Source organism: Lonchura striata, chromosome 2 (genome assembly GCF_050655825.1).
Source record: "Lonchura striata isolate lonStrDom1 chromosome 2, ASM5065582v1, whole genome shotgun sequence".
Taxonomy (NCBI): domain Eukaryota; kingdom Metazoa; phylum Chordata; class Aves; order Passeriformes; family Estrildidae; genus Lonchura; species Lonchura striata.
In genome coordinates, this window is record NC_140704.1 from 110686219 (window position 1) to 110699557 (window position 13339).

At 36.8% G+C, this 13339-nt stretch overlaps 1 protein-coding gene across 3 annotated transcripts in view; it reads left to right on the forward strand.

The window, feature by feature from the left end:
* LAMA3 (laminin subunit alpha 3) overlaps positions 1-13339 on the forward strand; it is a 106546-nt gene that overhangs the window by 90267 nt on the left and 2940 nt on the right. For all 3 annotated transcript variants that reach the window (XM_031503734.3, XM_085572010.1, XM_085572009.1), the window contains exons 57-71: positions 82-224; positions 1248-1421; positions 2539-2690; positions 2785-2947; positions 3424-3557; positions 4047-4194; positions 5059-5178; positions 6098-6222; positions 6578-6698; positions 7853-7993; positions 8729-8859; positions 9686-9820; positions 11980-12124; positions 12369-12520; positions 12913-13102. In XM_031503734.3, coding sequence (XP_031359594.2) covers positions 82-224; positions 1248-1421; positions 2539-2690; positions 2785-2947; positions 3424-3557; positions 4047-4194; positions 5059-5178; positions 6098-6222; positions 6578-6698; positions 7853-7993; positions 8729-8859; positions 9686-9820; positions 11980-12124; positions 12369-12520; positions 12913-13102 — 2174 coding nt within the window. The remainder of the gene's footprint in view (positions 1-81; positions 225-1247; positions 1422-2538; positions 2691-2784; positions 2948-3423; positions 3558-4046; positions 4195-5058; positions 5179-6097; positions 6223-6577; positions 6699-7852; positions 7994-8728; positions 8860-9685; positions 9821-11979; positions 12125-12368; positions 12521-12912; positions 13103-13339) is intronic.

Consider the following 13339-nt stretch of genomic DNA (forward strand, 5'->3'; position numbering starts at 1 on the left):
CTTGTGTAGTGATACCAATTTTTTTGCATCTTGTTTTCCTCCATCTTTTTGATGTCAATGATTTGCTTTCTTTCATTCCAGTAAAAAATTTGACAAACCAACTTCCAGATCTGTTCAGCAAGATCAAGAGTATCAACCAACAGCTGATGCCAATAAGCAACATCTCTGAGAACATAAATCGTATAAGAGAGCTGATTCAGCAGGCAAGAGATGCTGCAAATAAGGTCTGTCCTGAGCATTGCAATCACTCTTGACCTCAGTTGTTTGGATACACAACAGTACTTTTGTTCCTCTTTCTAAATAATTTTATTTCAATGTGTGTGAGAGACCAGATATAAATTTAATTCAACAGCACTACCCAGGAACTGAAGTAACTGTGGTGATGGGAAGCATAATAATTCATATACAAAAATGACAGGATGTAGTAGCATCCTGCTACATCTTTCTCCCATTCATTTTTTTCCCCAGGGCACCTCTGTAATACTTATTTGTACATCAGCCTCTTTCCTTCCAAGGTACATTGTGGTGGCTTTGGCAGCAGGGGCAGAGTTGGCTCTGCTGCTTAGAGACGGGCTCTCCACCCATGCGTGGTCAATTGAAAGCTGATGCTGCCAAAGAAATTGTGTAGCCCTGTTACTCCAGCTACTCCAAAATGTTAGAAATTGGCTACTGGCACCTTATTAGATTACCCTTTCTCATTTAAGGAACTGCTGTAGTTGCTGAAATGATAGTGTGGTCTCAGGTACTAAGAACCATCCCTGAGATCATCACAAATAGCCAAGATTTACAGGGAATAAGAGGAGTCGGGGATCAGGGTGTATTTAGCTGTAATAAGATGTGTCTCTATAATATCAGAGGTGCATTGTAATTCCCAACAGACAGTCAAGTCCAGCTAAGTGAAGCACCAGGATGTGTCTGTAGACATCTAAATAATTCATAAACTTGTTCTTCAGAGCTGCAGGGCACATCCTTCCCTGTCTGTGTATTGAAGAGGCACAGTAAGGGTTGATTAATTGATGTCTGGAACAAAAAAGTGCTGTGTTAAGTATTGATAATACAGACTACTGCATTATCCACTCTGTTTCCTAATTATTTTGTCTGGTAGGATTAGAGTCCAAATCTGTGGTAATTAATGGCTGAAACATGACTAGGATGTGTAATGGGTTACTTTGCAATTAGACACACCAGTGAAACATGAGTAGTGACAATACTTAATTGTAACATACTCAACTTTGGTTTTTTAACAGGTTGCTATTCCTATGAGGTTCAATGGCAGCTCTGGTGTAGAGGTTCGACCTCCGAGCAACCTTGAAGATCTAAAGGGCTATACTTCACTTTCCTTATTTATCCAGAGACCTCAGCAAAGATCAGACACACAGCAGAGGGCAAATAGATTTGTCCTGTACCTGGGTAATAAAAATGTAGGTATATTTTAATATTTAATCTGATTTTAAGACCAGACATCATGTTTTGAGAAAAAGATGGGAAGTGATCTATTCTGACTAATGTTTGTAGCTATTGTTGGCCTATTTCTTTAAAACTGCATTTAAGTAGTGGTAGAAGTATTATGTTCATTCCTTCCCTGGCAAAGTAAATAACAAGAGGCTGAGACCTTTGATGCTTTGTTCTGTTGCTCTTTTGGAAGTTGTTTCTCCATCATGGATACCATCACACATTCTTATCAGACCTGTCAGTTTCTGCAGCAGTCAGCACAAACTCAGCCCAACTTCTGCCTCAGAGATTTGACTCTTATCACAATATAAGTTACTCTGAGTTTTTCTGTTGGTTAAAAAAAAAAAAAAAGTGATCATTCAAGTTTTGAAATTCAGTCTCTCAGCTCTTAATATTTTTGTCTTCTAAATATGCAGAATAATGCAGACCTGCTTGTACATTCAGGTTTGCTCAATCATCATCAAACATTTTAAAAATTTCCTGCATGTGGTTTCTAGTCTTGTTCTTTGACAGCAGCTATAACTGTAGTAAGCCTTGTGCCTACATAGAAAGCTGTTAGAGGTTTTTGTTCTATACTGGATTTCATCTTTTTTATCCTCTGAATTACTAGCCAGGACATCCGTTGAAAGGATTTAATGATTACTTCTGAAATACAGTATTTTGAAGAAATAAAATGTGGTTTTTTTGGGGAAAATGACTGCTCCCAGTCACCTCAGTAGGAACCATTGTTCTTCATTGCATATTGTTCTGAACATCTTTTTTATGTCACAGATGTTAAGTCTAATTCTTAGTAAAGGTGCCATGTTTTCATAGCTTTAGCTGGGAGATGTTATAAGTGAGAAAAATATTTTAGATACTGTTGCTACAAAAACAAAAAGTGACATATATCTATATTCATTGAAGCAGTGCAACATATAGGATTACAATTTTTCCTTCCCAGAACTGATAAACTTAATTCTCATCATCAGGTGGGTGGATTTCTTATGACTCATGCACTGCATGATGATATTTCTGAGGAAGTGCTGCTGTATTTTGCCCTAATTATAATTAATCATTTATTAATTATTATTTACTTGCTATTTTTAGGCTTCCAAGGACTACATTGGTATGGCTGTGAAAGATGGTTACCTTACTTGTGTCTATAACCTGGGAGGTGGTGATGGGGAAGTGAGGGTGCAGTCATTGGTGACTCAAAGTGACACTGAGGAAGCTGTTATGGATCAAGTTACATTTGAAAGGTATAAGACCCACAGTGTAGAACAATCTTCTTGAATACCTGCTAACAACATCTTTTATTAGTGTGATGTGATATTCTGCCTGTTTTGGTTTTAGGATTTACCAGTATGCAAAGCTGAGGTACATCAAAGCAGCAACATCAACTTCTCCAGATTATGAAAGCCCTAGGAGTGCAAGCAGTGGAGACAGTGACATGCTTCTCAATCTTGATCCCAGCAGTGTTGTCTTTTATGTTGGAGGATACCCACCAGATTTTAGGGTACAGAGTTTCTTAGTGTTTTACAAAGATTTTGTGTTAATCATCCCATTGTTCTTACAAGTAAAGATTGGACCCAGCAGTCTTTCAAAAGCATGTGTAAAAGTTTATCTATGTCAGTAGGAATAGATGAGATGCAAGGAGGTACTGCTTCCTACAGAACCTGCCTGGCTTGTACCATGTTAAACCTCAAAGAAATGAGCATATTTCATTGCCAAGGAAAGCATGAAACCTGTCCAGCCCTGCTAAATACTGTTCCCAATCCATATTACTCTACCTTAAATTGTTCTGCACTATACCTAGGGTCATATCAGATAATTTGGATATTATATACAAGTATGCAGTATTTCTTTTTGCATGTTTAGAATGTCATATTCTGTGTCTTAATAATAGTTGCAGTAAGTCTTAGCAGTTAGATAGCAATGTAAAATTCTGTTAGCTGATGTTGATGAAATGGTTTTAATGACTCTGTTTTGCAGCCTCCAGATAAGCTCAACTATCCTCGTTATGAAGGCTGCATTGAATTAAACAGCCTAAATGAGCATATTGTCAGCCTTTACAACTTCAAGAGGACTTTTAATCTCAACACCACTGAAGTGCAACCCTGCAGAAGGTATGATATGAACACAGAAGTGTTTCACAGTTCTGTGATTTTAATATTATGAATTCTTGTCTTTCATATCCATAAGTATTACCACTGTAGCTAAATTGGTGATTTTTTTTTCTAATTCTTGGCCATTATTGCATTTCTTAGAGAAAATCCTCAGTAATAACACAATTCACATCTATGGCAATCTCAATCTGTTTAAATTTAAGTGTTATAAAATCCAGACACAATTTGTAGACTAATGTGTTCATCTGCTTTATAAAATAAATATTACATTAAGTTCAAAAAGTACAGTCATTAATGACTTCCTCTCTAAAGACCATTTGTGATTTTGACAGAAGCCAGTGGAAGGTTTTCTGTCTTGTGTTAGATCAGAATTTGGCCCTATACCAAATGCTTTAACTTAAGCTTTTTAAAATTTATAATGGCAGTAAGTCCACGTGGTAGAAGTTTTTGCTGACATATATTCACACCTGTGACAATGAATTATTACAGGTATAAAGAGGAGACTGACCAAAGCTATTTTGAGGGCACTGGTTATGCCAGTGTCACAGCGGGAGAAAGAAGTGGTGAACGAGTACGGTACGAGCAGACAATTGAGACGACTGCAGATGAAGGCATTGTGTTCTTTGCAGCAAATGGGGTAATGTGTGGAATGCTTCTGTCTGTTCTGTAGTGCAAGAACATCTTAAAAATCTTGCTTATTAAAGAACATGTTAGATATAGTAATAACTGTAAGGAAATAAATGTGTTAAGTGTTAATAAAGATGTCTTAAAAGTGTTATCTTCACCCTGTGTGGAAAATTAATAGATATTGCTGTATGTTTAATATCATATGGTTTAGTCTTCAGTAGTTGTGCAAGAAACAGGGAGTTGGACTTATGGGTCCCTTCCAGTTTGAGATACTCAGTGATTCTACCATGGTTGAAAAATACTCATTTTGTCAAGTATGAGTAAAAAACCATTCCAAGAAGCTCCTCCCTTAGGCCATGCAGAGAATTCAGAACTGGAGGCAGGAAAGGAGGAATGTAATTGAGATCAAACCAATGTTGGAATATTGAAATCCTCCAAAATTGCAAGTGCACTCTTCCCAAATCTAGATATGTGTGGAAACAGAGTAAGAAGGAATTTAGGAAGTGACATGATGACATGCCTGTCAAGATGCTCAAAACCACAATGCTGCTACTTATCTAATAATCTTGTAGGTGTATTTGCAAACACTGGATAATTTTTGCAATTCTGGGTAATTTTTCAATGCTGTAAAAAGTCAGTAAATATTTGAAATGACACAAAGTCCTTTAGAGATTTGGAGCTGATACCAGATCTGTTTATAATAGTTTAAATTAATTATGATTGATTAGTATAAGTTTTAGGCTTTGTGTTATCCTTTCCCCAAAAAGCTTTCTAGAAGCAACTAGATAGCTTCATTAAAAATATTCATATGATGTGAAATACACATCTGAAATTGTGGCAGTTTAATTGTGCTGGTGGTTTTTTTTTATTGCAGGATCAGTTCATCAGTGTGCTCATTAGAAATGGTCATAGAGTTTTTAGATACAAACTTCACTCTGAAACTCCAGAAGAAGTAGAAGCCAAAAAAACAGTAAATGATGGAACATATCAACAAGTATGTAATTTTAAAGAATCAAGAGATCATTATTCGTAAAAATACACATTAACTGAAACTGTCCTGATGGAAAGCTTAGTTGTGGAGTTTTCCTTTTGTGTGAGGAAATCAAGTCACTGGGGACTAGTTTGGAGATGTGAAAATTAATCTTTCTCTTGTCCTGCTTAAATGTGAATAGTTAAGTTTTAACAGTGAAACCACCAAAGGAAAAAATTTGTCAGAGCAATGCTTTACATAAAGATAACTATATTGATAGCAATTATTTGCATTAGTTTCATACTTAGATTAGTGTTTTCATCACCGAAGGGTTTATTTCTTTAGGATGGGCTGATCTTTATAGAGATTACTCTTTTGCAATGTTTGCTGTTGCTTGTCTCCTCAGCTTCAGTCTCCTTAGCTACTCTTGTAGCACTACCAGAGTGAAATCATAGAGACACTTTTAAAAACCTTTGATTTCCTTGTTGGTTAGTTCTCCCGTTTCCCCTTAATATATTTCTAACTAAACAGTGTAAACTGCAGGGTCTGCTGCAAGGAATCTTTATGCTCTACTGGGTTAAGTTACCTTCAGCCAGCTGACTGACTTAGTTTTTGTATCAGGCAGCAGCTTCTGAATCTTCAGCTGCAAAGACAATACAATATCTGAATCTCAGGTGAGATGTGTTTTTAGGACAATCTGTCAGACGAAAATAAAACCTCATCTTGCATTTGGATAGTTGAACATTTTCCTTGCTTTTACTAAATGTCCCAAATTTGCAAAGTACCTTTGAACTACTGCAGTTGTCCTTGATTTAAGTCACTAGTAAACAAGAGGAGGGGGAAAAAAGCATCCCAGTGTCCTGCTCTATGGGGGTACTTTTAATCAGGTAAATGATTGTTGTTTCTGCCAAGTGAAGTGATTCTCATTATTAATGTATTTCAGATTAATTTGGTGCTTGACCGAAAAAACAAAGTTGTGTATGTCAGTCCTGGTATTAGAGCCAACATACAAGTCTTCAATTTCACTGAGTACTACCTAGGTGGAGTTCCATCTTTTTTACGGGAACAGTGAGTAACTGTAAAAAGACTGTAATATACTGTCTTTGTCAGGAAACTCCATCAAAACTCTTTCCTTACACAATTTCCTTTACACTCTGTATTGACTATCTAATGTGACATAAAAAAAAACACGTTTATAATAATACATGATCATAATCTGTGATTTTTGGCTAATGGTGAAATCTTTGTTGTAGCTCATTCTAAAGATTGGGGTTGATTAGCATGTGTATGTGTACACAAGAAAGATTGCTCTTGTTTTCTTTTTCTATTTCTTATATTGTCAGCATTTATAGGTTACTACAGTGGTGTGTGCTTTGAAATGCCAGGCTACTGAACTCTTTTGCCTTCCCCTCCCTGAAACCAGGTTTAATATATCCACACCTCCATTCCGCGGCTGCATGAAGAATGTGAAAAACCCAAGCACTGCATCTGTTGTTTTTGATAAAACTTTTGGTGTCAGCAAGAAATGTTCAGATGACTGGAAGGTAACTAATACATTTCCTCAAAAACTTCTGCTGGAGTTCACAGACTGGTTTGTCTATAAATCCTGGACCATTATGTTTTGCTTAGGTCAAAAATTATATTTGGTAAACATGTGATGGCAATAAAAGAACCTGGATTGGGTGTGAAGCTGCAGAAATAAGAGACACCAGCCCTATTGTGACAGCTTGTTACAGCACATAGTCCACCTTCTTATTTAATACTGTTTACAGTCACCTTCGTATTTAATACTGTTTACAGTTAGGTATTTGTATTTACCATGTAAGCTTGTTGGCTTCCAGATGCTGTTATTAATTAGGCTGGAATACTTAATACTACTCTGTATCTTTCCTCCTGCCAAGGTGTTTATGCTTCCTCATTAAATGACCCCTCAGCCTTTTAGCCTTTTTTCTTAAAAGATCTTAACAGACGACTTCCACCAAAGTCTCTCATTCTAAGGCTCCGCTCATCTAATTGTTTTGTAATTATTTTCTGTGCATCCTTGAGTTTTGCCGTGTTCTTTTTAAAATGGGACAACATGACATTTCAGTGCTGGCTTAACTAGTGCTTCATGGAGAGATGAAAACTATTCATCTGCTTCTACTTACTGCTGCTTACATGGTGCATGAGCTCATTTGCCTTTTTTACGACAGTATTGCACTGAAAGTTTGTGCTTATTTTCTTTTACTTGTGGCATCTAAACCTTTCACAGAGCAATTTCTTCACAAAGTACCCTTGCAGAGTATCTAATCTTCATTCTCTGTATCTTCTCATGTATTAAAAAGTGTCCCATGACTCACAGTTTCAATTACGTAGCTCATCTGCACAGCTTCATAGTTATGATCTATACTTCCAGCTACTCAGTTTTGTGTCCTCAAACGTGAAAACTTTAAAGCTACAGTAGCTAAAGATGAGCAGCTCATTATTCTCAGCAAGCTTCCTCTCTCTTTTTAGAGTTTCTCAGACCATAGTTAATGCTGGTGAAGCCAACTCTGATAGTCTGTTCTGTACTGAAGTAATGGTTTTTGAGGTTTGCCTTGTGCTTGGTTTTGACTGGAGCTGATCACAATTATGTTGAGTGGGGCAGCTATTATCTCATGTTGGCATTTCTTCTGATTAAGAGGAAAATCACTGAAATCATTATTTTTCTTTCTTTCAGCTTGTCAGATCTGCAGCTTTCTCCAAGGATGGAACACTGAGCCTTAGTGCAGCAGATTTCCCATTTCCAAAGGATTTCCAAGTGGGCTTTGGCTTTCAGACAACAGCATCTTCTGGAACACTCTTAAATTACAACCTACGGGTATGAAACACATTGAACTTAGCACGTGTGATGGGTTTTATCTCTGAATCAGTCATTTCAGTTTGTATCATAAGTCTCATGTAGATTCCCGTATTTTAAGGTAAGAAATACCTTTTTGAGTGTGGCATTGTTCCTGTCATAGATCAGAGAAGTGCATTCTGGCAGTTTCTTCACATGGCCAACAAGTAGTTTGATGAGTAACTGAGCTTTGAACTAGAGCCTTCTGAAGAGTAGCTCACACACCTGACACCACCATCCCAGTAAGAAAACTGGTGTTTAATTGGCTGGAAGTTTTCTCAAGATAAAATGGGCACTCTGCCCACACAGAAATGTTACCATATACAAATAGGCAGAGGAAAGGGATTGGTTCTGGCTATGATCTCTCAGAAAGCAGGGAAGTTTAAATAGAACCCCATTTTGGCTGGCTGGAGGAGCTAAGTGAGTGCATACCAGGTATTTAAGAAGTGGAAAACTGGCTTGTCTGCTTTATGTAAAAATAAGCAAGTATTTAAAATAAATATTTGTTATTCAGAGTGCAGATGTATTTTGAAATGGAAGCTGTGCTCATCATGCAGGACTTAGTACACATCTGGTGCTAGATGACTGGGAATGCAGTTCTAGTGTAAGAAAATTTGTTGCCTACTGGCACCCACTGAGAGCTCTATTGCTGGTAGGACCAAGAGCTAAAGGCTTTTGCATTTATTTAGCTGATCATTTTGTGGGATTTTTTTGTAGCCTGATGTTCTTTCCATATTTCTGAGTCCTGGCTCTGTAACTGCAAAGATACGAGATAAGGAAATTAAACTGGAAAAAAAATATGAAGATGGATCAATGCATTATGTGACAGTAATAAAAATAGGCAACAGGTGAGTCCAACTCTTCATCTAGTTCTTATATGTTGTGGTTGGAGAAAGGAAATTCAAATTTTGTGGGACTAATTCTTTTGATAAACAGCTTAAAATGGTCTCTTCTAGCAGAGGATATCTAAATAATGAAGGGAAAGGAGATTTTTGTTCCATGAATGTGCATGCTCATACCTGGGATGCTTCAGCTGTACCCCACTATGCTTTTCTTTTATAGATTGTGTGAGTTTTGACTGCTTGTCTAGCTGGAGCTTTGGAGTCTTTGGAGCTCTTCCCCTTCCCATAACCTTCATGTGTGTCCCTGTAAAGGACCAGGGAAGAAGCAAATGCTGTGTCTGTTTTTTCAACAGATCATTATCTGTTATGCAGATGTTAGAAGAGACAATTTACTAAAAAGTTCCTAAATCATACTGATTGCTGTGTAATGCATGAAATTATGTAAGTGTTAGCTGAAGGGGAAAGTTTTGAATTGTTGGCTATAACTTTAGGTGATCATAATTAATACTGCTCATTTCATTTTGACACAAATAATTAAATCCTGTCCCATAGTTGACAATGAGAGCTTTTTTATGAGTTTCAGTTGCTCCAGTATTTCAACGTAGGACTGAACTTCAACTCTTGCTCATTATCTAATATGGAAAAGCATAGCAATTTCACAGCAGTCAATAAGCACATACTGAAAAAGTCCCAGAAGTAAGCTAATGAAGTTTTAGCATAATCACCATGTAACAAAGAAACAAAACTGTCAAATGGTTATTTTATATTTTTAAAATTTAGTTTCCTAATTATTTGTTTATATATCATGCTTGTTTTCATTCACTTTTTTCAGAGTACATATGATGGTTGATGATGAGTCAAAAGCAATTGACTCTCCCAGGTCATCCAGCTCACAGGAATCAAACAGACCTATAAAATTTGGTGGAGATAATTTTGAAGGTTGCATCTCAAACATCTTTATTGAAAGGTATTTGGCCTTGAAAGAATTATGGTTCATGAATTTTGTCCTGATCTCTTTCTTAAATCATATTAAAATACGTTTTGCTAAAATGAATATTTTTCTTCTACATGTGTGAAGCCTTCATGAATGCACAACTTTGCTGCCCTCAAATATTCTTTCATTCAGGCATATTATACATGGGATCCAGTTATAATTAAATCTGCTGTTCAGGTGTAAAGGAATTTTAGTCTAAATCATACCTGTTTAGCAGTCTGTTAGCCAAAGAACGAGCTCTGCAGAGTGAATTGATATGTCCCAACAAGGCACCCAAAAAGATTTGCTAAATTGTCTTGTTATAGCTCCCCAGGGAACCAGGTGGTGAAAGGAGCAAAGCTACTGACAGAATCAAAACAGTTACACAAACAAGTGACACCATATGTGTAGAAATCATCTGCCTTATTTAGGCTGTCTCTTTTTTTCACCTGTTTGTCTGATTATTAGAGACACATTACATGCAAAAAATAGGAGAAAAAACATGCATAAATATGTTTCTAGACGACAAGCATTCCATGAGTCATAAGTCATGTCCCAGTGGGACTTCGTGTTAGCTAAGTTTTGATGAGTATTTATACATATGTAGAGTTTTCAAAGAGTAGTGTATTTTGATTTGATTATCATACCACCACAGGATGGGATGGAGTGGAAGGCACCGTTAAAGATCCTCTAGTTTTAGCTCCCTGCAATGGGCAGGGACATTTTCCACTAGACCAGGCTGCTCAAATTATGTTTTCATTTAAAGCACTACAAGGCAATCAATGCCAAGATTATTTTTTCCCTTTTCTTTTATATACCTTTTATGTATCCTCAGTACTCCTAGCATGTATACTTGTAATTCCTTAAGTCTGGTAACTCAGCATAGCCCTAGTAGTCTGTTAAGCCAGGAGACCAAACATCCTAAAGGCCTCATAGTAGGAGGCTGGAAAGCCCCGCACTGTCTTGAGAAACCAAGGCCCCCTCTAGAACATATCCTCCAAACTAAGATTCTGCCCATCCGGGGGGGAATTCCTTGGATGGGGGAATATCACACCATTCATCCAAGCCTCCCATTGGGGCATCCTTGTTAGATATCCAAATTTGTAACCTCTATGAATTGCAAATGTAATTTTATCATGTGTGTTCATTGGGGTGCGTCCCACCTTGGTGAGGTGGTGCACCATAAGGAACCTTATTAAAATACCTAGGTAAAAACCCCTTATCCCTTAATCTTGTCTCGTTCTCAATTTTTTTAAGACCAGGAAAAGGCCTCAGAAGTAACCTATATATTAAACTTCCCATCAGAAAACAAATTTGGAAAGTTTTGTGCCAAATTAGTGAAGAATAAATACTGTAGCTGGTCTGATGGAGTGAATGGAGAATGATCAGCATTAAATAAGTTCAGGTTCTACTCAAAAATCTACCACTCTTCTCATAGAAAACCACAAGCAATGAGCTTTGTAGCTTTTTTGTCGTTTTTTTAGTAAAATTTTTTGTAATTCACTGATTAGAGATGCTTTGTACAACTTAGAAAATTGTAGTATTGCTTAATATTATTCTTTATACACAGGGTAAATTGGCTTTTACTTATCAACTGGCTTATAAATTGTCTTATAAATGGGCTTATCAGTCTTTCTGATAATTTGCTTATAACATTAGAGGTGCATGTGAAGTTGTGACAGGCTTTGTCCCTTGACAAAACTCATTAGAACATCTTATTTAAGGAGAGAGTGAAGCAGAACCTGATGATGTTATATTTTCTTGGTTTGAAATTACTTATGTATAATTACCAATCAAAGCTTTATAGTCTGATTCAGAAATCTTAATCAAGGCTGCTGTAATTTTTTTCTCTTTTTTCAAGAGCCATATATGTTTGTTTTTTAATAGCTTTTAGTGAAAATTACTTTGTTTAGAAAAAATGAGAACAAAATTAGAGTTTTCCTATAGCCAAAAAGAAATTAGCAGAACCAGGGAAAATATGATTTACAGCATTGAATGTACATTTTTTGTTGAAAACTAAAAATTGGTACTTTACTATTGTGTCACTGGGAAATATATTTTGTGCAGAACACATTTTTACAATGTGTTTGTTGTTGATTACACTAAAAAAAGGAATGCTGAGCCACAGCACTTATTGCTTTAAATCACAACAGGGCAGGTCAGCTCCCCGAGGTTCAAAATCTTGTTGCTAATACTGGCAAGACTGGTGTGTCCCTCGGAGCTTGCCAGGAATACGAAAACCTTGAACCAATGCTGCTGCAGGAATTTAAAAATCCTCTCAGGCTCAAGATGCTCAAGGTATGCTTCTTGTTACTGTCATCTTTGCTCCACATTGTTGCCCAGGTTTTCCATCATTTCCGGAACTGAGATTCAGATGTTCTTTCATTTCCTTCCATCTCACATCTGAAGCAAATGCTCACTGTGTTGGAGTTTAGGGAAGACTGTTTACTGCCTTGGTTGGGAGGTCTTAAATGTATTCATTTAAATGTTTCTATTTATGTGCACATATGATAAATGTTTCAATTCTGTCTTATGTGCACAGAATGAAAAATACCTTGATTATTTGAAAGCTGCTAACATGCAAAACCACACTATACCAGCTCCATTATATGGCAGCAGTGAAGCATATCTCCTTGGAAGCATCCCAAACAGTTTCATATCCTACATGTTTTCTCCATTGTTATCCACAGACAGGTAATAAAAATGTTCTCTGTTCTCCTCCTAGTACTTGAATTGTCAAAGCTGCTTGACTCTTAGGGCGCTAAGTGTAAGGATTTTCTTCTTGTTTATGTCTTGGGCCATAACAGAAAGTGTTTCTAAAAGTTCAGGCTTTTTTTTTTTCCTGTGCAGACATTTACCTAAACTGAGTAGATTGAATGGGACATGGTGGACAATTACAATGCATGTTCATGCCAGTTCCTAAGCCTGAATGTGTTACGTTTCATTCACATTCAGAAACAGTGTATAATGCCATGATTCCACCCAAATGCTATTCTGCATTTCACAAATGGAGTTTCACTGGAGAACAGGAAAGATACAATTAACAAAATACACCTATACTGGAATATGCTTACTTTCCACTACAGGTTACATTTCTCTGTAGATGTACGGACTCGATCATCAAGAGGATTAATAGTTTTCATGGAGGAAAGCTCTGAGGACTCTTATATGGCTCTCCACATTTCAAAAGGACGATTTGTCTTTTCACTTGGCTCTGGAGAAAAACAAATCAAAGTCAAAACCAATATTAAATACAATGATGGGCAATGGCACACTGTAAGTATCATTTATCACTGGAACCACAGTGATAACTAGCATTCAGCAGGCACAGCCTGCTGAATAGGAGCTCAGTTTTGGTCATTGGAAATTAATTCCTATGCCTGAAAGTTCATGTGGTTGACAGGTCTCTGAGAGATCTTATTGAGACTGATCACTCCAGGATGTTATTTTCAGTTTAAATGTTTTAACAACATGATGTTTAATTTAAAGACAAAAAAAAAAAAAATCTGCAGT